The 25403-nt window shown below is 48.1% G+C and overlaps 1 protein-coding gene across 1 annotated transcript in view; it reads right to left on the reverse strand.

Moving 5' to 3' along the window:
* Positions 1 to 3435: 3435 nt before the first annotated feature.
* LOC144155326 (sodium/hydrogen exchanger 3-like) overlaps positions 3436 to 25403 on the reverse strand; it is a 204604-nt gene continuing 182636 nt past the window's right edge. The window contains exons 5-11 of the mRNA XM_077686681.1: positions 23386 to 23588; positions 20529 to 20618; positions 20375 to 20448; positions 19031 to 19427; positions 18161 to 18371; positions 9758 to 9937; positions 3436 to 9031 (exon numbers count right to left, since the gene is read on the reverse strand). Of these exons, the coding sequence (XP_077542807.1) occupies positions 8487 to 9031; positions 9758 to 9937; positions 18161 to 18371; positions 19031 to 19427; positions 20375 to 20448; positions 20529 to 20618; positions 23386 to 23588 (1700 nt within the window). The 3' untranslated portion in view covers positions 3436 to 8486. The remainder of the gene's footprint in view (positions 9032 to 9757; positions 9938 to 18160; positions 18372 to 19030; positions 19428 to 20374; positions 20449 to 20528; positions 20619 to 23385; positions 23589 to 25403) is intronic.

Here is a 25403-nt window from a genome sequence, read left to right on the forward strand (position 1 = left end):
AAATACGTTGCTTGTTTTAGTCGAACCAAACATCGCCTGAACTCTTTCTGGTTCCCGCAACCTTGATGTACGTGCAAACCACACGGGCCGACGAGCTAGCAAATAAAAAAGCAGTTGCCGCACCTCTTCGCTGCGCAAGCGGGTACGGGTTTTGGCAGAAACCTGCCTCACTAAACAGGCTTCATCAATTTTCCGCTAAAAGTGGCAGGTGTATGGTAATAGTGCTTTCACAGTAAAAAAATTGCGCCCACCTCCCTGCGAGGGGAACCCTGTGTAGATGGGACGCATCGTGGGGTTCACTTGGTGTTTCCGTTGGCTTGATTCTGAAATCGCGTGAAACGTGTCGGGAACGCGTATGATTATTATGTTTTGTGATTATTGTTATGTTTTATTGGCCAATCTTGGTCAATCTCTCTAAGTGGTATGCTTGGGGCTTCGCTGTCGCAACGACCTTTACTCCATCATTGTTGCTGTAGGTGGGAGCTTCTTTTCTTTTATTGCAAGTGTTAATCATTGCCCCATCATACGTTGTATCAGTAGCTTCTTGACGTAGTTTGAATGAGTCAATGATATAAGACGCATTCGTAGCATTTGATTCTGTCTCGGTTTTGTGGCGCAGTGGGAAGAGCACCATGTACCTCGCGTTCCGCCCACAGGGTCGTGGGATCGAAACCGGGCGCCACTAACTATTATTTTTTTTATATAGTGTAGGGGGAGGGGTGTGGACAAGAGAGGGGCATCGGAGAGGAGAAGGGGTGAGCGGCGGAGAGCGCAGCTCGCGCGGCGAGGAGAATGGGGGAGGGGCGGACGACAACAACGCCGACGCTGCATGGACAAGGCGAGTGAATGAGATGCAGTCGCATCTAAAAAAAACAATTGGTGCAGCTTGCACGATTGGATCAAGGCTGGAGAAACAGCGGAGCTGGGGGTCGACCTAGCTTCTTCCAGTGTTGCTAAGTTTTGCTAGGTTATGCTAGGCTTTGCGAAGTTTTGTTAGGCTTTGCGATGTTCTTGCTAGGCTAGGCTAAGTGTTGAGGGGCGAGGACAAGTTTAGCCGGATTTTACAAGGCCATTCCGGTCGGTCGCCCCACTGACAGCGGCTCCTAGGGGGGAAAAAGCTAGGCCGACCCCCAGCTCCACTGTTTCTCCAGCCCTCCACCACCGGTGCAAGCTGCGCCAGTTTTTTGCGTTTTAGTAGCCTAAGAAAGGCTATCACCTTTAAAATGGTATAGCAAGGACTAGTGCGCATTCGTATATGCCCCTTGTGATCACACTCCAGCAAGCCCGAAAGCCGGCTTCACTGTTATAATACCCTATCTGCAGGGGTGCACCCTTTACAGGCGGTGCAGTTTCTTAGTCATTTTTTGGCTGACGCCAGCGGACTAAACTCCAGCTTAAATATCTCCGCTGTTAAAAGAAGCCCCCAATGCTAAAGTCATCGGAACAAAATAGGTGACTAAGGAGGATGAATGAATCTTTATTTTCTTCTAAATTTAGAGCAGATAGGTGGCCTCCTTAATCCAGTCGCGTGCTTCCGCTGCTCTGGGGGCCCGTTGGATCGGGTTTCCTTGGCCCTGGAAGTCTAAGCTGGTCGGCGCGCATTCTCAGTGCTCGGGAGAAGTTGAGGAAACTGGGGATGGGGGTTGCGGGCAGAAGAATACGAGGTAGCATGTTGTGCCACGGCAGTGGCAGTCAGGGCAGTTGCAGGTGAAACGGCTGGGGTAGATGTGGGACAGGGGCTTGGACAGGATGGCGCTGGCGTAGTATTTATTAGTTTTGGAAACGCAGGATTCTTCGTTGGTGAGTGTAGGGTGTCGAGGAGGGTATTCTCAACGGGTGTGTGGCTAGTGCGATAAGATATCGGAGTAGGTGGCTGGTAATGGGTGTAGTGTATTGGTCGCGGTGGCCAAGTTGTCCGGCCTCGCCGAGAGTGCCCGGTAGTGGAGTAAGCGGGCTGCAGCGTGGTCTGCTTCGTTCCCGGTGAGGGAGGCGTGACCTGTGATTCAGACGATGGTGATGGTAAGAGGATATGCTGAGGCTTGTAGAAGCTTCAGCGAAGGTAGGGGAGTATACTTTTATGTGGGTGGCAGGATCATATAGATGGCACCCTGATGCAACATTTCTGTTGACAATAAAAGAGGGCGGGGGAGGTGTAAGTGTAAGCGGTTCATCTTTCAATTCGAAGCTTATATATGGTTATTGGTTCTATATATTTTACATGCCATCGAACAAGAACCACCAGGCTCCACGTGTCTGTGAAGCGCAATTAAGCGTTGGAAAACGAACATCTCGGTGTGTGTGCTATCAGCACGCGGTCACCACCAAAGTCGAATGCCATTCAAAACATGATTTGGGCGGCAAGCTTATATGTCTCATCACTGTTGAATATGCATCCTGAGTAGATTGTGTCTTTCTTATGGGATGACCGCCACCAACGTTCAAGAGAAAAAAATTACGCCCACCTCCCCTCGCGGGAACCCTGGTGTGATGCTACGCTGAAGGGGGTTCCGTTGGGTGTTTCCGTGGGGTCGATTATTTGAATTGCGTGAAACGCGTAGTGAACGTGAATTGCGTTTCAATCACATCGTTGGGTTCCACGCGAGGGGATGCGGGCGTAATTCTGAGAGACCGGCCGGAGCTCGGCACTCCGCTTATATGCGCAGCGCACCCGAAGGAGAGGAGACCGTGGAGAGAGAGAGCACTGCACATGCGCACAGCGCCGCCCACCGGCGGAGTGAGAGTGCGCTGCGCCACGCGCCCGCAGATGTTGGGCGAGAGTGTTCGCTATCGGAGAGAGGAGAGGGGGTGAGCGGAGGAGAGACGCAGCTGTGCGGACGCGGACAACGACGACGACGGACGCAGGACAGGGCCGCCGGCAAGAGGTGCTCCTCTCAGCGTCGCATCTAATAAAATTTGGTCATACTTCCCACTTAAATTGTGTGCCGCCTCTTTGTCCTATGTTAAAAAGATTCGCTAGTCATCCACTTTCACAGAGTGGAACGGGTCATGGTTCTTGCTTTTTTTCTTTTCGTTCGGTCTAACCATGCGATACTGCCATGTTTGCCCGCGGCTTTAGCTGGCGTTTAATTACCTGTAAAAGCAGTTGACCCTGAGCTTATAAGAACACGTCGCAAGGCCGCATGTGAAAACCTGACAAACGTGGCGAAGGGCTTCAATTCCCAATTGTGTGAGTTAGGGCTGGAATAAAAATAAGCGTCACAAATTAAGCATGACCGCGCTTTGTCCTCGCCCACACAGCACTTCACCTCTTCCGTTCTGACTTATGGATAGTTAACTTCGCAAAGTCGAAAAAAAACCTAACGTTTGGCGATGCATGTTGGAGTTCAGAACTGAGGTAAAAATGTTTTGATATTCATGTGCTGGCAGCAGCTCAGCTATGCATGTACGAACGAACACAAGAGGTGAACCGAGCTATTTCATAACAACAGTTTATTTCCTTCGCATCGTGGCGCAGCAGACATGTCAAACCAGCCACTCAGTTGAAATGTCCTTTTTGTTGTGTGCGTTTTGATCAACATGTTAACATGGAGACAAGTGGTTGGTGCGATGTCAGTACAACACCTTTTTGTTCGCAAACCATAAAATATTTAACATTCCACTTTTCGAGGTGCGTGTTCTCACAGGTGACAATTTTTGGCCCTTCGTATGGCTAATGCGGACTGATACTTACGTTAGGAAAGATGTGGTTATACCATATGAAGCAGGCTCGATAATAAAACGTGATGAATGCCGTGTCTTCATCCGGTCCTTGTCAGCTCTGCACTCCTTCGCAATAAATACAACAATACAAAGAGAAGAACCCAGCTCTACGTGTCTATGTACATACATTTGGATAAGTACTTAAGATCACCGTAGCGGAGGAAGAACGAAAAGGACTCGAATGCACAGATCGACGCACTGAAAATTAAACATGTAAAAACTTAACATGGTACAAGTCAGTGCAATGTCCTTAATTGAAAGTTTGGTGGGTGATTCCGTGCCCTTAATCAGAGCAACGTGGTCGAACTGGCTGCTCGCACGAGGGTCAGTATCCTTGACTCGACCTTGACGAGATTACGCACGCCACAATAGCCAACAACTCCGGCATATAAACAAGCACTACAGAAACTCACAAACGTGCACTTTCATTTCACTGAAGACAGAGAAACAGCAAGGTTGCGTGAGAGAGAAGATCTGCCGGGTGGCAGGAGCAGTCGCTTTTCTGCCCAAGAGAGTCAGACAAGGTCAGGAGGTCTCTGGAACGAATATCGTAGGAACTTCGTAACGTACGAGTGCAAGCCGGTGTATACGCGCAAAGGCATGCGCCGCAGCCAGTCGAGCGTGAACCGTGCAAAGCTTGTCGGCCATTTTGTTCACTTAGAGATGCATTGACTAAGGTGCGAGATAGAAGCGTAGTAAAGGCATGATTGTCACAAAAGCGTTTCCGCCTGGCGAAGTTCAAGCAGGTAGCCCTGGTGTATCTTATAAGCTGACTCTGTGAAGCTAGCGTTACCTAGTAAAATATACCTTTTACTCTCAACACCCAGCTTCCCAATGGCAACGCGAACAGCTGGCGTCACCTCCTCCCACCCATACACACTCCCAACGCGCGTTCCTCAATACCAATTGGCAACAGGAAAGCTGTGGGGATGCATGTACCCTTACGCCTTCATCATACGTGCGTTGTAATAACTATGCAGTGTAAGCATTCTATGTTCTGTAGGATACCACAAGGAAAGGCTGTCGCTTTGTTTTTCTTGAACGCGACGTTTTTTTGTCTGCAGCATTTATGCGCGCCTGTTGCCGATTCACTGCACATGCCCATGGGATGGCGGATGCACCCTGTGGTAGGACCAAGCAGATGTCCACTAGGATCTTCAATCCTTCCTACGCTTCACTGGCTACGGGCATTACAGTGCTTCTGCAGTCGACGCAAAGGGTACCACGAGAGAGGCAGAGCGGTGGAAAGGCAATGTGCAGAATGCGAGCTCAAAACAATGTGTCATAAAGTGTGGTCCCTGAAAGCACCGCGGCGCACTGGCTGGCGATTAAAGTTAACAAGCTCGCTCTGTTCAAGCTAACATAACAAGCGCAGCTGAAAGTCGTCGCTTACAAAGAATAATAAACAACTGCGTTGGCGTTGTATCATAAAAAAGATATATATTATATATAGATGACCTCGGAAAACTGAGAAAAATATGATTAAGTTTCGAAAAAGTCTCACTGGAACGACAGTATGATCACGTATTGCAGGTGGCCGAATTCCCAGATCATCGACACCTGTCACAAAGCGCACTCTTTGATATAGTATACCATTTATCAGAGGACGAAGGGAACAGTGACGCTGCACTGTGCAGTGTCCACAGTGACGAAAAACTAGCAGCGCAAAAATCGAAACATTTTAACTGTGTGACCCTAGGATGTGCTCAGAAAGTAAAAAAAAACAGAACAACAACAACCACGAGGAAATTATCTTTGGGTCATCGACGCGTATCCTTTAAGCTGTCCAATATTGGCGTTTACAAAGAGGCGACTAGTAGAGACGTTGATCGTGTTCACCAAAAAGGGATCGGAGAAAGAAGGGACGGCATTGCAGCAAAAGCCAGACATTTGAAGCACGGCGTCGCCAGGGAAAAAAGCGTCGATGGCCGAAGAAAAGGCTGACCCATTAAGCAAGGAAACGTATGACTAGGAAGGCTCCGCTCAGGACGCGCCACTACACTTTTAAACTTTCCAGAAATGCGAACGAAGCTGTGCACACACACGAGAAAATGCATACAGCAAGCACTTCCCGAAAAGACACTCTTTTCCACTCGCCTCAGGACCAAAGGATGAAGAGCGACATCACTTGTACATACATCGCTTAAGTGCACCATGTTTCACAGCACCAAGCCAAGCTTGGAATCCGTATCAGAACAATGGATTTCAGGAAACCGAACGGAGAAATAGCGGTGCAGTTCAACTATGTGGCCGTGTCCCTGAGCTTGATCCCAGATCCAGCCAAGCAAGATGCCGTTCTCCTTGTACCGCAGTAAAAGACTCACAACACCTGGACAAGGGGCATGCCAGCCCCCATCTACAGTTCTACATTTCTAACCTACTTTTAGGTCTGCTTGGACAGCAGACAAATCGACTTCGAGGGACTGTTCACGTACTTTAGGTGCGAAGTGAACGCAACGTCTACAGACAGGGCTAACATGGACGTGTATAAAGGCCAAGCTTAGTCTGGCATTCACAACAACAAAAGTAGCTTCGCCTATACTTAAAAGGCATTGTGCAGCTGCTGCTACTGCCTACAACATTGTTGTTGAAGTGACCAGGGCTTGTCTAGGTGGCATCAACGTTCTAATTTTGTTTTATTTGGTACAGCCCAGCAAGCGTATGTCTAAAGCACAGCGTTTAGTATTTCTGGCCCTCTGCTTCCGTACCGTAAGGTATTTCGGAGGTAACTTCTCATTGTTAACAAGACTAAGAGAGCCACTCCATTCCCCGACATTCGCTTTAAGAGCTTATGCCGCCACTTCCAAGGCAAGGCCTGCTAAAGACAGGTGCGTGGAAAACTGTGCTGGCGCCTCCTATAAGGTGAAGGCCGCGTATCACAACAACTTTTTGAAGCCTCATTCAGATCAGGAAGCAAACGTTTTGTAGTCGAATGTGAATGGGTGATTTAAGAAGGGTTTCTAAATGCAGCCAGCAGCTTAAGTCAGCGGCTAAATACAACCAGTACCGCATACAGCCTGCAGCTAAAGGCAGCCAGAAGCGAAGTGCGGATATGAGTTCAGTGACAAGAGCTAAAAAGCGAGAGAACAGACAGATGACTGTGTGTTATAGCAGCACATTTCTACACGTTACTGGTGGAGTACAGCAGAGATCTGTGTTCCTTCAGGTGAATAACTTGCTGCTACCTGACAAAGTTCCGTGTAATAAAAATGTGGGAGAGCTTAGCGAGCATACCACGAAACTATGCACCACAAAACACTTTGTGTGCTACAATACAAATGCCACGTCTTAAGGAACAGTACTGACAGGTTCCAGGCATCAATCGAAATGATGCTGGATGATGTAGATTTTTCAAGAATTAACTGTTATTTTTAAGCTCTTTAAATAACAACCTTAGCAAGATGAACTTGTGCGTGCACATTCACCAACAGTCGACATTCTTGAGCTATAGGCGTTTTCTAAAAATAGCGACCTCGACTCGACTGGATTACTTAAAACCCTATGTAGCCCCCGTGTCGAGCCTAGCCATGTACAAGCTTGTAACGTTGGTGGATAGACGATGCAAAAACGCTGCATTTTCAGTCACTCTATGTTTATTTGAAAAGCGATGGAGAGTGCCCAGTGGTCACTCGGCCGTTTTATATGATGGGCTTAAGTCGTAGCTCTCGCACTCCTTGTCATAGTCACTTGCGCGGGCTGTGTAAAGCATTGTTGTTTACAGTGCCACTACAACCACGACTACAACTGCTATTTAAACGTCTTTTCTGTCAAAATATTTATGAGCTTGAATGCAGGAGCTGTCGCCGCTCCGTACTGCTACCATTAAACGCCGGCAAAAAGCTCAATATCATCCGCACCTTGCGGCCGCACCACCGTAGGTTCGACCGCGTGCAGCACGTCTCTTCTTAACGATGGCCCAGCGCTGGCCCTTGACCTCGCCCCGCTGCGCTGCTGGCTATTGGTAGATATCACCAGTGATGCAGCAAGCCAAGGCAGAAGGTCTGTTTTAACCTTGCTGTTCAGCTTCAAATCAGTTGACTGCGCCGGCGCACACACAAGCCGTAGAACTACGTTTAGCTCGATGTAATTACAAGCCAATACGGTCCACTGCTGCTGGCCGCTGTAGTGTGATGTGATTCACCGTCTGCGGTAGCACATATTTGTGCGGTTATATACAAGTACAAAAAACATTTCCTAAATGCATTTCTATCAGTATTTCCGCATTTCCTCATTCGCATGCCAACTGAATTAACGCCGCGCACTTCCTCGCGCGAAAGAACTCGTGTCCTGCGCATGGAGGCAGTGAACAACAACAAAAAGTTTAACACTGGTTGGAGTACGCACTTCTGACGACTCTAGTGTGGGTCACCAGGAGAAAGAACAACGAAAACTCCTTCTCGCAGTTTTGAAGTGACGAAACGTATGGTCCATGATCAACGCAAGTCAAAAGTTCCGATAATTTGGAACAGTGAACATGCATGCATCCAGTGCAACTAGAGTAACCGGTGGCGGTCAAACCTTCCGATTCAGTGGGCACTGTCGGCAACTGCCGCCACTGCATCAGCTTCACAGCAATGAAGCTACAGCACCATTGTAGCTTGTGGTGGGTCAGCTCTGTCGCTTTTGTCTCTTGCCATTGTACGTGTAGAAGCACAAAGAGGCACAGTCATGACCCACTGGTGCTGGCCGTAGGGCAGTCTCCGGTCGAATGAACGCCTTTGTTGCGCGTAGCTGACAATGGGCTCCAAGCATTTTTACAATCAACGTCACAGCCGCACATGCCTGGAGCTACCACTCTCAGAATCATCGCTCTCTAAGTCAATGACCGTCTCTTCCCAACGAGACGATGGCGATAAAGGTTCTGTCGACGACGTCGACGGCGGGCCTTCGGCAGCAACGCGTTCGGCGTTCTCACTTTCCGCCTGTATCTCCTGGACGGGCTCAACCCCGGGCTCTGACGGGCTGGTAGCTTCTGGAGAAAAGGCATCTTGGTCTTCCTCTGTCACCTCTTCCATCGGGGCGGCCGGCGCACCCGATGACTTGAGCTGGAACACCTCGAAGACGTCTGGCGTTGAGCGCTTGTGACGATCCAGCCGCCCGAGAATCGTCGATGTGGGCGATTGGTAGGCGATGTAATCGCGGTTGTCTATCCACGACGGGAACTCCCGCTGCCGTACGCCGCTGTCGCCGCTACCGCAGCGAGCACGTACTCCCGCCGCGTCTGGCACGTCGTCGCGCTTCCAGGGCAGCGTGGTCTCCGTCTCGGTCAGTGCCTCGGAAGCAGGCGGCGGCGAGTACGAGCGCGGTGATCCTGCGAACGACAAGCGGAGAGAGCGATCAGAGGCGGCAGCCGGCCCAGGCAGCTTCGGAGTGGATCATCGCCTGCGGAGTGGAGTGGCCGTCGTCGGGCGCCTCTAGTGGTGAGCATCCCGCACCCGCTCGATGCTTTCTGACAGCTTAAAAGCTAAATTAAATCCCGACTGGTGCAGGTACAGGCCGGAAACATTACGAAAAGGTGTGGTATTAAATATAGTATATGAAGCATGCATTTAAGCTTCGCCCAATCAGGATAACGTATACACTTGGGGTATGAGGAACGCCATAATGTACGCATGCATGCTGAGGCTCTTAAACGTGCACCAGGCGACTTGTACATGATCCATTTTGTAGTTCCTTTCCACCCGAAATTCAACCACTGTGGCGTGGTTTTCTGAATCGTGCGTAAAATCAAAGCAGTTTAACAACTCAGCCACCACGACAGGTGTATTGTACAATTCTGCTAAAACTGCCTGCTGGTCTCCAGTTTAGCATGTATACAAACTGCACCAGTGGCATGACTTCAGTCGAATCTTGGTGAATCGAACTCAGACAAAAAAAAAAAAAAGAAAGAAACGGGCCGTTTCTTTTTCTATACAGCCATACTGTGTAATTTGACAAGATAAAAAATCACCGTTTGTGAGAACAGTTCCCTCAATACCGCTGTACAACTGCGGCCGACGTGCCGCAGAAGTAAGTAGTAGTCCGCTGCAGAACTTGCCTTTAGGCGGGGATTCGTCTCTGGGACGGGCCACAAAGACGATGCCTTCATCCTCCGTGCCCTGCTGCTGGGTGGACTCGGGTCGTGAGGTTGCCGAGCTGGGCACTGTCAGTTGGTGGCAGTCGATGTTCAGCGAGCAGTCACCGTTCATGGGAAGACTGAAGCGTAGATGCGGCTTGTCTGCAGCAAAAGAGCATTGTTCCACCCATGAGCTATTTGCTGCCTTTTCAGGAAATCGAAGAAAGGAGGGGGAATGCAGTAAATTATATTCCAAGTCTATCTCTTGTTAAAACAGGCCCTCGATCCACTTCGCAGATGGTACGAGGCTGCCGCGAGATGCTGTTATAAGCAGAGTTACTTGATATAGGAGTTTCGAAACTCCCAATATGCCCCATGCATCAAAAGCGGCCCTAGGATTGGTCCACTCTTTCGGATTTTCTGTACAGTGGCGGTGGCGCCATTTGATGGTGACAAAATAAACTGTACAACGTGCTTCGCCGCTCGACGACCTGGGCGAAAAAAGATAGTGCTTGGGTGCTTACGTAAATTTGTTGTGCCGACGGAGCCCGATGTGTTCAACAATGCAAGTGTTCTTTATGCAATCGAAGCAAGAGTAGTAAAAAAATACGATTGTATGGTCATGTAGATGCGTCAGCGCTTGCACATTGTCGTCTGCGGCGCGTCATCTGCGGTCTTCCGGCGGCAAAAAAGAGAGAGAGAGAGAGAGTTAAAAATTCCCTTCGACGGCTTTACGCAAGCTTGAAATGATTGTTTGGAGCCATATGATCACCTATTGGATTATTTTTGACATACACTGTGCTGTATGCCGAGCGACAACTGCAAATGTAGCACTTCAACTCGGACCTATGTTATGCCGGAGTGCCGCGCGCACAAGCGCCAATAGGCCGAGACAGTTGCGCAGACGCAGAAAGAATCGCGTCATAAAAACCGGAGTTAAGAAAGCAATGAATAACTTATGAAAGTACAAAAATAAAGAGTTATGCAGCATTAAAATAAAGTTTAACGTTAAATTGTCGGTTTGAATAATTAGTGTGTTTTGGATATAGTGCGTGCGGTGACCACAGTGGCGTCACCGTACGAACGATCAAAAATTGAAGCGAAGGGGGTGGGGGGCGTCCAGCTGCGGGCCATTCGCAACTGCCTACATCGAAGAGCTCTGGCTATATATAGGTGAGCTCCAGGTATCTGCTGCTTATTACGCTCACTGCGACCAAAAACGCTCATTAGTGTAACACCGTCACGGCAGCAGTGCTCACACCTCGATATTATAGTAACGCCCGAAGGGAACTCAAAAAGCTTAAGAGCAGCTCCGAACAAACATTAACATGATTAGAAGGATCACAAATAGGAGAAGAGGACTAAAAAAAAAGTAAGCCCTCAGGCTTGTCCAAGCCTTTGCGATTTCCAGAACCATCTACTCAGCTCCCTACCATCTCCAGCTTTTGAAAAACGAAAGGGACCAATAGGACACAGTTATGATAAAAGCTACGAAGCTCGCACTGGGCATCCCAATACGCTCATCCACGGAAAAGCTACTTGGGATAGCATAATACGGTCTTCGAGCTGATCGAAGCGCACCTATCAAACCAAAAGGTGCGACTGAGCCAAACAAAAGCGGGAAGAGCCGTCCTAGCTAAAATAGGATGGCAAGAAGATTATCGTCAAAAAGGCCCTATACCATCCGCATGGGCCGAGACAGTGGATAGCAAACGGCTACCTCAAAACATAAAGCCGGACAGAAACGAAAGGAGACGAAAGGCCAGAGCCAAGACCCTAAACGAGTCTCTAAGTAAACAAAAAGGAGTGACGTACACAGACACCTCACTTCCCAAGCACTCAATGAGAGCAACGATTGCAGTAACAGGAAGGGACGAGCTCCTCACATGTGCCTCAGTCATCACACCAAGCCCAGAGGAAGCTGAAGAAATAGCAATTGCCGTCGCGTTGACCCAACCAAAAGCGACGAAAATAGTCACGGACTCCCAAAAACCGTATAGGAACTTCAGGAAAGGATGGGTGTCTTATAAGAAAGTGAGAATCCTGCAAAAGAAAGTGCCACCAAGCCACAAAATAGAGCTAATATGGGTCCCGGTCTACTCTTCGGTGGAGGGCAATGAATTTGCCCACCAACAGGCCCGAGAACTAATCAGCCGGGCAGAGGGGCAGGAACAGCAACCCATAACGAGCTACAGGGACATAGTCAATCATTATAAAGAAGGGAGGAAGCGATATTCTAAACCACACCATTCTCTAAGAAGAGCGCAGCAAGTCATATAGACAAATCCAAGCCGGGTCCTTTTCCCACCCTTATCTCCAAAATAAGTTCTACCCGGATAGATACGAGAAAGAATGTCCCTACTGCAGACAACTGGGAACACTCCAACGCATAATAGGAGGGTGCAATTTTTTCAAGTTCACCCCACCCCCCTCCCCCAGTCCCCTAACATCAACCCTGAGCGATGGAAGACCTTGTTGTCCAGCCCCGTTATGGAAGAACAGATTGCGCTGATCACCACCAGAGGACAGGAGTACCTGCAGACATATGGGGCCCGAGAAGAGGGCACCACCCAATTAAGCACCTAAACGGCACTAGAATGCTCAATAAAGTTAACCTTATTGAAAAAATTTGTTCTCTCCCCCCCCCTCCCCCCTCGATATTCATTAAAATGTTTACTGAGGACATGTTCTGCTCCCTTTTATAATGGGATCGTGAAGGCAAAATACAAGTTTCGGTCATTCGAAAGGTTGCCACCTCACAATAACAATCATTGCAAATTTTGGAGCGGATTTCTAACAATTAAGCTAGATAATAAGGAAAAGACATTAGCGAGCGCCGACTCACCAGCTACTTTCTTAAGCTACCCTGTGGCATCACACGCGTCACGTTTTTTTGTCTCTTTTTAAACTTTAAGGGCAACTTTGTGCCCATTCTGAGCGCGCGTCCCGATGCCATATGCGCTATCGGGACGTCATATGCGTCATCCTTGGGACGTCATATGCGTCATCCATATGCGTCATCCTTGGATTCTTTTTTGGCTACGCTCGGTTCTAATCCTTGAACACAGAACTCAACCTGCATGTCTTATTTGAAACCCGACAACTGCTTCACTCTGGCTTCGTACATCTGAGTGTCGCTGAACCATTCAATAATATCTATTCCGACGTGTTGGCTGTTGTCTCTGCTGTTTTTTTCTAAGCCTGTATTTCCCCTGCTCATGTATTTTTTTGTGTTGACGCCATTGAAAGCAGTTATGGCCTATATATGACTTTATTGCCTTTTTCTGTTCTGCATAAGCTGCAACTAGTGCTACGCCTGTCGTACACTTTTTTCCAGTGTGTACTTTGTCATTTACATGCCAAATCGTACTGTTATGGACTTGATCCTCACACATTACAGAATTCAGTAATATTTGTTTTTGTTTCTTTGATTTTATCGTTCTTTGAATATTCAGCATATTTTTGTTATATGTCTAAGTTATCTCTTGTTCCTCTTCTGTGCTCGCAGTTTGCAAAATCCATTTCACTGCTTTGTACACTCCTGCCTTGGCGGCTAAAAGGCTGCTGGCAGTATTGACCAAATAAATAAATAAAATAAATAAATGTTTACGTGTCACGCTACGCTTCGAGATTGCTTTAACAGAGTCGCAACCCTATCTGTTTACGTGTCACGCTACGCTTTGAGATTGTTTTAACAGAGTCGCAACCCTATCTGTTCAAGGTATGGCTTTCCAGGCAAGCTATAGGCGCTATTTTGGCTATATGTAGTAACTACACTTGGCCAACTAGTGGATGCTAGGTTCTAATCGAATTCGAAGCAAATAGTGATTTTGGCCTACAAAGTTGAGTTGGAGTGTTCGGATATATGTTCTACTGCGTACCCTGCGCTTTAAGCAAGCACTGCAAAACAGAGCATACTGTCGAGGCATGCTTACAATAAATCTGCATTTTTTTAAATTTTAACCAGCCCACAAACCCAGAAAATCGTCACCATTAGATTTATTGTACCTTACTCTGATATAAACATTCTTGCGAGTAAATCAAACGCCCATCCTGGGGGTGCTTAATACGTGGGTAAGTTGCGCGAATTCAGGCTATAGGGCGGCTCACAGGGCACCACCTTTACAAACCTGCAGGCATTCCAGCGATAAGGGTCCCCCGCAATTTAATGCCGCCGCTACAGCGGAGAGGCACCCCGATCATCGCTAACAGATTAGTTAGAACGACGCAAAGTGCAGTTAGTAAAGATCCCTGCTGCGCCAGAAGCGCATGGCTATTTATAAATTTAGGGTTCCTGCCATGCTTCTTCAAAACGGTTTTCAACACCTAAAACACTTTTAGGACATGTTCAATAAGAGCGCCCGGTTCTTAGATATGGTGATCACGAAATACCTGAGCCGAATGTTACTACCCTGCACACGCAAGGCATCGCATAAACTCGCCCAGAAGCTTTTTTTTTATCTTAACCACGTTCTTCGAAATACGGGAATTGTTTGCATGCTTGTGTGGCGTCGTAGGGGGCAACATCGCCGCTATACTGGCCGGCTTCCTTCTTTGAGTTGCAGCAATAAAAGTATTGCACAGTCGCTGTGAAGAAACACGCAATAAAAGCAAAGCAGAGACCATAAAAAGGTACCTGCTGCAGGGAGCAAATCGCGGAGCGCGGTTCTGCGCTGGCGATTACTATAGCTTCCCCAGTGTTTACAGGCACGAATGAGAAACAGCGTTCATCAGACGCCCCGCAGGTTTCCCTGAAAAGGCCGGCAGAAGTATTTTACGGTATGCTGCGTGTTCTTGGTGTGCGGAAGACTGCGCCACTGTTCGCTCTCGCAGTTCGAAGCTCAGAAGGAACGAAAGGGGAAAATTCAAATGTTGGCGTTTTGCTCGCCCACGCTGCACCTCGACTATGAGGTGCGCCGTAGTGGAGGGTGACGGGTTAATTGAGACCAACAACGGATCTTTAATGTGCGCTTAAATCTCGACACAAGACTCAAACACTTTCAATCAGCTGTACATTTTGTATCTGCTGGCCATTTTTCCGTACCTTGGATATTTTTAGGATGGGAAATGTGCAACAAAAAGTGCACTGGCTGTTCGTCGCGCAAAGCTCGTAGTGATTATTCGCGGCCATCTGGAGAAGTGCAGATCTTAAAGGGACCCTGCTACACTTATAAATGCCTGAAAGCACTACGGAAGTTATAGTTATCTCCAGAACAGAGCCGCACTAGCCGCGTTTACATGAATGCGACAGAATGCGATAGCAGCGCGTCAAATTTCCTAGCGCATCACGAGTAATGCGATGCGCAAGCGTTTACATGTAGCGCATTACCCCTGGTGCGATGGTGGCGCCATACGGTGTCGCACATCGAAGGTAAAGCAGCGTTTATGGCGCTTCCAAAGCTTCCGGCACGGCTGGTTCTGTTCTTTTTTCACGACTCGCATTTTCTGGCGTCTTACACTCGATTTAGACGTTTTTAAATGCAAAGCTGCGTTTGCAGGGCTTACTTTCCTTGTCGACATAATTTCTAATGCGATGCGCTCGCGTTTACATGCACTTCCAAAGTCGACTTACGCGTCTCAATCCACCCCGGTATGGCGCATTTATGCGACGCGCTTTCCTAGCGCATTAGCCCCGTTTACATGGATGCGATGCGCTAGAAAATTGATGCGATGCGATGCGATGCGCCACTTGTCGCATTCATGTAAACGCGGCTACTCTGTCATTTGCTCGTCACACCAGATACGACTTCAAGGTTCTCCCTTGCTTTTGTTGCGATTTTTCTTTCAAGTGCGTGCATCGCTGCAACCGAAAGGCAGCCGGCCAATAGCTGCGATCTAGCTCGAGCGAAGTCACTCAAGCACGCAACAAGGTTCTCAGAAAGAGAGAAACATTTTTTGGGCACGTTCGTAAGTTATTTGATGGCCGTAGAGCAGTAATATTTGGCTGCGGTATTTTGTGACCCCTATGCTCAGCACTGCATGTGCTTGTTGACTACGTTCTGAAGGCTTAGAAAAAAGCTAAGGGGTGTTGCAGGGTCTTTAAGTGCGGGCTAAAGTTTCGATTGCAGCACTGTCAGCACTTAAAACGTTGTATTGTATTCGATGGCGCAAAAGCTGTGTTTCATCGAATGATTTGGATTCAATGATCTTTACTCCCCTCGTATATAGTGCATAAATGCGGCAAACCCTTCATAGGCTCACGGAGCAGATTTTCTCACACCCGGATCAGACATATAGCTGCACTGGTGGTGGTTTCCGCGGCACAAAGCTCTCCACCAGGTCAAAAAAAAAAAGAACTGCTCCAAATATCTTTAGCCATTGCACAAAACATCATTTGTCTCACTCGAAACGCAATAGATACTGCACTCAGGCAGCAAAGAAGACTCCCGCCGCGGTACTTAAACATTCCGCACCAAAACAAATACGGCCGTTTCAATTTCCCTGTCTATTCGATTATGCATTCGAACATATTTATATGCGAACCGTATACTTCAGAACTCCGGCTGTTTTTTTTTTTTCGTCAATTTTTGGCGTCGGCTATATGGTGTTACATTTTTGTCGTCGTCCCTCTTTTTGTAAAGCTGTTTAAAACAACATGAACACGAAGTATATGTAGGGGCAACATATTTTCAAGCTAATCGCAATGGTGGCACGGCTCGTACTTTTCAACTTTGTTTACACTCAAAGCAAAACTAGGGCATAGTTGAAGCAGGACATACGTACAGTGATGGACTAATGAAACGCGAACACAAAAATACAAACCAGAACACACAAATAGTGTGATTTCTTCCCGCGCAAGCAAAATTGTCGCGTGGCTGTATTACAGTAACAAAGATTAAAAATGTGTCTTCCCAAATATACCACTAGCGAGCCCACCACTATCCATATTCTGTTATTTTGGCTGTTCTGGATCCTATTTTCGTGTTCTCATTTAATTTGTCCGTGCCTGTACATAAACCAGCGTTGTAGCGTTCTTTTAGTTAAACATTAACGTTGTATTGCTTTTTATGAAATAAAATTTAAGATATCAGGTCGAAAACGGTATCGAAGAGAGGCGAGTTAAAACCCTCACAAAAAATCAAAGCTGTCGGCTCGACCAGCACCGAGCACAACAAAAAACAAAATACAAAGAAACAGACGCCGGCTCACGCTACGTGAATAACTATGCGTGAATAACTATGTTCGGCTGGTTTAAATCGCGCAGATCCAGTTAACTCCGCATAGACAACATTAAATTGAGAAAAAAGAAAAGAAACTGCCGCGCGCTCCCGCTGCACGCATCAGCCGCGTTGGTGACGTGGCCTATAGGTAGCAACGTGGTTCATGTCGCTGCTGGTATTGTGACACGTACCAACGTTCGGCGTTTTGGGCGGGCGTGACTTATTCCACTTGACTTGCCCATGCGCCCTGATCCGGTCGGACCAAGGATACCTCGACATGAGTTTAAGTTCGCGAAAATGAACTCATACGCTATCATGTCATACTGGCTTGACGGTTTTGCATACGAGGCTAACCACTCCTCACAGCAGGTGTCTTCACGCGATTGATGAACTGTATGCCTCGCATCTCCTGGACGCAGGCCACACGCTGCGCATCCTACAAACACACACCTTCCCACACAGAACACAACTGATACACAGTCATCCACACCTCTTTACTGACCCTACCTGTCCAGCCTGCGGGGCACTAGACACTCACTACCATTCCCTCTGCAAATGCCCCGCAAACCCGTACCCCCCCGTTCCCTCCCCTCACCACTGGGAGAAGATGTTGCGGGACCCGGGGGAGTCAGCCTACGTCCTGACCACCTCCTGGGCCCTGGCGGTCGCGACGGCCCTGTGGGCCTCGCCCACCCCCAATACCTGATCCCGATGGACGAGAAAATGTATTCCTTCCTTCCTTCCTTCCTCCTGAGCGGCCCTCGAAGGCATCTCTAATGACTTTTTATTTAACCTCAGAAGTAACAACAGCCATCCTAACCAGCGCGGGAGTAGTGTTCATTACTTTCACCCACAGCCCGCTGTGCACACCGCTTCTGATTTCGGATTGATTGATTGATTGTGGGGTTTAACGCGCCGACGCAACGACGGCGATGAGGCGCGCCGTAGTGGAGGGCTCCGGATTAATTTTGACCTCCTGAGAATCTTTAACGTGCGCCGAAATCTCGTACACACGGGCGTTTTTGCTTTTCGCCTCCATCAGAAAAGCGGCCGCCGCGGCCGGGAATCGAACCCGCGACCTCGTGCTCAGCAGTGCAACGCCTTAGCCACTGAGTCTGATTTCGGATGGTGCAATGATAGCAGATACTGCAATAACAAAACAAAACTGAGGATACCCCCATGTGGCTTTCGCGAAGGCCCAATAGCGGCAAGCGTGGATACCTACCTCCGTTGGGGATTTTGCGCGGCTCGTGCGCGTGCCTGCACGTGAGCGGTGCGGCGTCGTGGCCCTCGTGGCGCGGCAGACGGCCGTTGCGCGCCTTGCGCATGCGCCGCCGCTCCTCGCCGAGGAATGTGCGGATCTGCATGCGCATGTGATGGTGGAAGGGTGGGTGCTCCTCGCTTCCGTCCACGCGGTCCTTGTACAGCCGCTTCACCTGCGACGCACACAGCCCGGCTAAGCGGAGAGCCGCGGTCGTCCAGCGCGGGAAGCTCACGAGCCAACACATTTTTAATGCGTACAATTCTTTGCCCAGTACTCCTCCCCAGCCAGGACCGTGTAACGCCCTACATTTCCACAAAAATGTGTAATTGGCTGAAGTAACAGCTTTAATCGTTCTAATAGCGTCAATGGAGATACTTGGTCGAACAGAATTTTGGAGAAAAAAAAAACAATAAACAAGAAAAATAGATAAAAAAGCAAAAATGGGGAACTGTGTAACAACGCCGTGCATTTCCACAAAAATGCAAATTTGGCCGAAGTAACACCTTTAATCGTTATAATAGCATAAATGGAGATTGGTCGGACACAATTCTGAAAAGCCAAGAAATTTGGATAAGAAGAACTCACACTCGAGACAAGCGGCATAAGAACGCCACGCATCAGTAGACAATTCTCTGAAATTCTGTAATTGTTTTTTACATGCAGGCAGGTTGTTTTCCTGTCTGCACGGTAGGCTTAAACACTCACTGAGCCGGCGTCCAAATTGTCAGTACCCTGTGCGCCCGGCAGAGAGGCGCTACTGCTGGGCACATGGGGCACAGAAGCCTCAAATCGCTCAAACCCTTTAACCCGTCTGTGACGCCGGAAGCTCACCCTTCGGGACGGCTTGAACATGGAGTCTGATAGGATGTGGTGCAGCTGCGCGTCCGCGTAGTCCTTGTTGCTGGGAGAGTACTGCAGCTCGTTCATATCGAAGTTGAGCACGGTGGCCGTGCGGTCGACGGGCAGGTCGAGCTCACGCAGCGTGTCGCCGCTGGCCGACGCGGCCGCGCCCTTGCTCAGGTTGGTTTGCGTGTAGCTGCGGAACAGCGAGGCCAGCGACAGGCCGTTCTCGCCGTTCATCACGGGAACCAGGCTGTTGTTGTTCTTCAGCAGGTTCATCGCGTCGGCCAGGTTCAGCTTGGAGTACGTCTCGATGATCTTCGGCTCCCGGATGCTGTGGTCCTTGAGCAGCATAGGCCGTAGAAACCGGTTGTTGTAGTACTTGAACCTGCGTCAGGTGTGGACGGTGATTCTCAGCGTCGCGCTGCGACCAGCGCACAGCTCGCATCTCTCATCCATACATATCGCGGCCGTTCCGGCTTTGTGAAACTAGCTCGATGCAGAAAAAAAAAGAAGCACGCAGGGCAAAGTTAAAAAAAGCTTTCGTCCCTCCAATGTCACAACAAAATCCCACGGCGAGCTGAATCGGGAATAAAGGAACAAAACACGGTCCGAGTAAAGATGCTGCACGGCTTAGGAAGCGCGCACGAACAAAACGCACTGCGAGCAGCACTAAGCGAGGCACACTGCCGCTGTCCTTTTGTCGTCGCATTCTTTCCTCTTTACCCTATCATACTACCGCTACCAATCGAGCCTTCCGAATGTCTCGTTAGCCGCTCCATCTTTCTCGCCGTTCCGCCAAAGTCTTAATTGCACGGGCAAGATGGATGGGGCTGAGTAGGCACCCGCTCATCGGGCGCAAGACTAATCCTGAGCTTGGCGAGGAATTCGGTCGTCATCGTTTTTTTTTTTTTACGGTGCCTTTGACAATGAATAAAGTGCGGTGTGGCTGCGCATTGTTAACGTAAAGGATGTCAGACATTAACCAAAAGCCGACTAATTAAAATTCAGGAATGCGTACGTCGCAGACATTAATCGTACGCGACACTGAATAACATGTTTCGCAGCTTTTCTTTGCAGCCATGTCACGCCGACGTTCACGAACGCTAATTCTGCTGTCACGCGTTAGTCGTAGAAATGGCAAACAATTAATGGTCTGATAGTGCTTTGGGCATTTCAGGAGGTGTTAATTACCGGAAATACGCTAAGAAATGCAGCGCACTTTTTCTATAAAATATTTACCAATAGCGACATGACCTTGCCCTTATAGACGCTCAGTGTACACTTTCCCGATGCGCCATCAGCAGCAGTGCCAGCATGCAAGCTCAAACTTACTTGTCTCTGATTTTGTAGTTGCCCATAAACTGCCCTGTTACGTCTTCCAGGCCGGCCATGACGTGATCCATCAGCTGCAAAGAGGATGGAGCAGGCGTTGCTTGAGCACAATTGGTCACTTTTCTATACACAATCCCAGCGAGCCACAGCTTACCCTAGTGTGCAGTCTCTCGTTCATGGACATTTGACCTTTCACACTGCGCGGGACATTCAGGAGGCGCACAAGAGGTCCAATCGTCATACCCTGCATGAAGAGCCACATTTTTAAAACGAAAGTGTTTTATTCCGCGATACACAAACATTTGAGTGACGTCATATCCATCGCGGAAATGACGCCAGTACAACGAAGCAAGCGTCCTGTAAAGGGTGCACCCCTGCACACAGGGTCTTCTGGCGGAGAAGCAACCTTTAGAACTATAGAGTACGCTATACTTAGGGTTGTTCGTTTTCGGGTTTTATATTTTAACGCGGAAGTGTTTTATGGCAGGATACACCAAGATTTCAATGACGTCATATCCGTCACGGAAATGGCGCCAGTACACATTTTCCGAAGCCACCCGCCAGCAGGACGTAGCTCGCCAAGCCCACCCACAAGACAGCTGCCGACGCGCAAATCATGCTCAACTGCAGACTTCGCTGCACATTTCACTTTCGGGTTTTCCCGATTCCTATGACAGCGAAACAAACCGCAATTTTGTTCGCTTATATCGTTATCGATATAAAATAAGTGGTCCTGCGTCGCTTGTACTGGTCTCGAATTGGTCATGAAAAAGCATGAAAATAACGGGCATTTTTGTAACTACACAGATACACTCTAAAAATCTCCGTGGGTTCTGCTTTGCCGCATTGCACCTGAATTACCTGAATTGCTGAACGCAAGAGAAGATATGCGGTGAATGACGAAGCCCCACATTAAATTTCGTCTTATGTTGTGCCCAGTCATTGGCCTACTTTGCCTCGGTGATCGCAGGGATTGATCTGTTGAGTGCGCTGCGGGGAAGCAGACTCACGAACATTTTTTTAGCGTACCGCGTCAAGGCGCAGACTTTTAAAGAAAAGGACCTATTAGGCAAAAACAAATATTTCAGGCAACAAATATAAAATCGAGAGACGGAGTAGCATTTAGGTGCTTCCCTTACGATTCCATCAAATAAACGCGGCGGAACTCCGTTTTTTTTTCGCGTGATAAGTATTGTTCAATGCCCTCGATGTTCAAGCGACTCAAGGTTCAATCAAAGTTCAGAGACATTTTTGAGTAAGTGTAACGCGACGCTGCGTGATATTATTCTTACACATTCGAAGCCCAGAGCAGAGACCGAGGTTTAGGTTGGTCATGAAGCAGTCCACTAAGTAAAGCAGAAGCGTGCCCGACATCATTATTTTGTCAGCGTTATCGTGCTCCTTCACGCTGCGATTGCAGAACCATTCTCTGGTCTTACATTCAGACGTTCCTGCATTGTCGGAGCCGAGTCTGGAAGTAAGGTACGTACGTGTCCGCTTTTCACTGCGCTGGTCTTAGGTCCTTCCTCAATAAACCAGCTCACTGAGACACATTCAATTCGATATTTTTGCTCCGATTTGCGAGTTTTCGCCGCCAATAAACTTTACGCTGACCTTGCACACGTACTAATTGAAGCTCGACTATGTTTTCTTTCCTTTACCGCTCAACCACGGTGGCTCTTCTGGACACGTGTCTGGCAAGATTATGTTACACATTTTCTTAATCAGTTGTCACATCCGACGAAACTCTCCTTAATGCGAATTCCGCGGGAGACGTTTGGTGGCTCTGGTGACTTCCGTCGCGCTCGGTGAAGGCTAAAAAAATAAAATTAAACATAAAAATAACCACCCTGCAGCCGATCGAGTCACATCATGGCTCTTAAAAGCAATGCTTATCAGGACGTTTGAAAGTTCATGGTCTGGTAAATGGACTTTTTTGCTTAGTGGGCGAGACGAGAGGCGAGGCGGATAGAGAGATGCGTTTTAAAGTAAACTTCGACTTTAGGCGGGATTAATACCCAGTGAAATAATAACGCCAAGCTTTCTGGGCCTTACTGATGGCGACCGTCCACCAAAACGCACTCCAGGGAAGCCAACTTTCTCTGACGATGATGGTAATCGTAGGTGAAGTGAAAGATGGTTGAACCGCAACGATCAAAGTTCAAACCGCCAACAATCAAAGTCCAAACCTCAACGATCAGAGTCCGAACCACCAAAGATCAAAGTCCAAGCCTCAACGATCGACGTCGAAACTAAAACGACAACGAACTTGATTTGAGATTGGACTTTGAGATTGGAGCCCCCACGAGATTGGACTTTGATTCGACCCGGTTTGCGGCGGAAGAAAGCTTCGGGTTTCAACCATCTTTGTCGTTAGAAGAAGGGGTGTTTGTTTTGTTACAAAAAAAAAAAACACCCTGCTCTCCATTTTGACCCCGGCACAGTATGGCAACTGAAAAATTCTTGCTTATGACCTCTATTCATGAAACAAAAATTACGGTAGTTGACCCTTTTTTATTTGACTACCTTTTACCTCGTGATATTTTCCTTTCTCTTGAATTAGATTTGTGGGTTGACAAAATATTGAGATCCTTTGCGCGTCTAATGACCCCCCCCCCCCCACTCGTGGGGGCTTACCAATAACTAAATAGGTAACAAATATAATAACTTGCTATGAATTAAGTTATCAATACCAAGAAATTATTAGTTTTAAGGGCACGAAGAACCAGGTCCTTGCAGCTCTGCATTTTGCTGGACGGATAAAAGAGGACCAAGAAATTTCCCACGTAAGTCTACTTTGCTGCCAGATTTCTTGTTAAGGTAGCATAATTAAACTTCCTAAAGTGATTACAGCTGTGTTCTTCGACTATATTCCTGTCCGCAGCTCTGCCGATGAGCGTCTGCCGCCTATGGGGGACGCTGCCTGAAGCCATGCTCCGAACACGTGCGCTCCAGGCTGCTCGGACAGTGGTGAAAATAGGATTACCGTAAAACGACAGATTCTCTCTCACCTGCACGAAGACGGTGAAGTACACGACGGCGATGGTGGTGGTGACAAGCATCTTCTTGGTCGGTATCACGTCCTCGTTCACGACCAGCACAAGGGCGAAGGCGACGGCACCCCGTAGGCCGCCGTACGCCATGATGAACTGGTCCACCTTATTGAGCGTGTGCACGCGGAAGCGGTTGATCGGCCACGTCAGCAGCATCACCCCTGCGCGAACGGTCAACGCAGTCGGTTAACGCTCGCTGGCAGAGGTTGTTGTTGGCCGAGCACCTGTGGCCCCTGCAGCGACCGCGCACCAACGCATGCCTAGCGACCGCTCGTCGTCGAAGGTGTCGAGAGTCCAGCGCTCGAATCAAAACCTAATGGCAAGAACTTTTCGATTCATCCTAAAATTTTAGTATTTACACACACTTGCTGTAAAATTTTATGAGGACTTGAATTCTTCCAAAACTTACTAATAGGACGCAGTTATTTACCACAGCCTGTAGAGAAAATGTTGAGAATGCTTGACTTGGAAAATTTAAGGCTCAGGTAAAAATAATCGAGCAGTTTAATATGCACGAATGGCACTGTGTCACCTGCTTGCGGCAAAAGCTTCCAAAATTTATTAGTCGCCGACCGATTTTTCGGACTCTCAAGGGGCCGAGATAGCGTCCGGAAAATCGGGAAGTACGAAAAAACAAATTCACGCAATACATTCACTTCATCTACAGATGGGTTTACTGGGCGACACGGGGCATTGTCCCAAGAGTCTCCTCCCGCTAAAATTTCGGTAAAGCGTTGGGAGCACATACATGTAAAAAAAAACGCTTACTTTGTCTTCTATAGCTTTTGCGTCTCTTTTCGTTTGTAGCCCTTCTCAATAAATTCACAACAAACCTCCACAAAGTGTCGAGTAAGCTTGTGAATTACCGCAACACGCACGCTGCTATAATTTGGAGATTTTTTTCTTCGTTTGTCACGTGCGAGGGCTCATCATCGCTATCGGGGGCAATAGGAGGGGCCTGTGTGCTGGGACGCCACAGACGATACGAATAGTGTCGAGGGTTCGAAATAAGCTAAGAAAAATGGTAACAAACTTCGGAGCAAGATTGTGAGAGTTCCGCTACTAGCAAGGGTGATATTTGTCTCAAATATTCCTGAAAACGTTATTTAGCTTTGGGGGTGATTTACTTGCCGTGTTCGAAACGTACCTCAGTACATGCTTAAATATAAACACAATTTTCCTAAATAGGTGGGGAACGGAAACACTTAAGCATAAAATTTAAAACAGGTGCTCAGCGCATCGAAGATCCTACGAACCGTACTCTAGTGGAGGGCTGTGTATTAACTTGGACCACCAGGGGTTATTTGACGTGCCGAAACAGCCAAGCAGTGAAACAGCGCTTTAATGTAGGAAACAACGCTTAATGCTGATGATGAGATATTTTAAGGTTTAGAAGAGAACAGTTGTAGTGGTCAGGTAGGCAGTGCAGGCTCAAACGATGGCACAGGAATCAAATGAAGGGTGTGCATGGAGCTTTGTGCATTCTCCCAAGTGACGAGCAACAGCTTGCTTCTTTATGGATAGGGAGAGTATACAATATGTGCATACTGCCAGTACTCACCTATGGGGTAGCGTCTTACGAAACACCTTGAAAGAAAACTCGGGTCAGCCCAAAAGTTATAAAAGGAGATACCATAGCTCAAACGAGAGAGATAAGCAGAGAGCAACGTGGACTACTGAAAGAACAGGATTGGAGGGGGCGTTTTAGCTCAAAGAGAAACTTAGGAGTGCGAGTTAACGTTAAAGCAGGCGAAATTCGGCTGCACGAGCAAAAGAGTAGCTACCGAAGGACTGGCAGAGAAACCCAGAGTGGTAGAGAACTATATATAGGTGGAGTGAGCAGGTAAGAAGATTCGAGGGCAGTGAATGGCTGATGCGGGTCAGGACCAGTTGAGGAGCATTGGGAGAAGCCTTCGTCCTGCAGTGCACAAATAATGTTTTTTGACGATGTCGATGAACATGCACGCTAACTGAGT

This window comes from Haemaphysalis longicornis, unplaced genomic scaffold (genome assembly GCF_048455015.1).
Source record: "Haemaphysalis longicornis isolate Haplotype H1 unplaced genomic scaffold, Haemaphysalis longicornis Haplotype H1 scaffold_1, whole genome shotgun sequence".
In the NCBI taxonomy this organism is placed as follows: Eukaryota; Metazoa; Arthropoda; class Arachnida; order Ixodida; family Ixodidae; genus Haemaphysalis; species Haemaphysalis longicornis.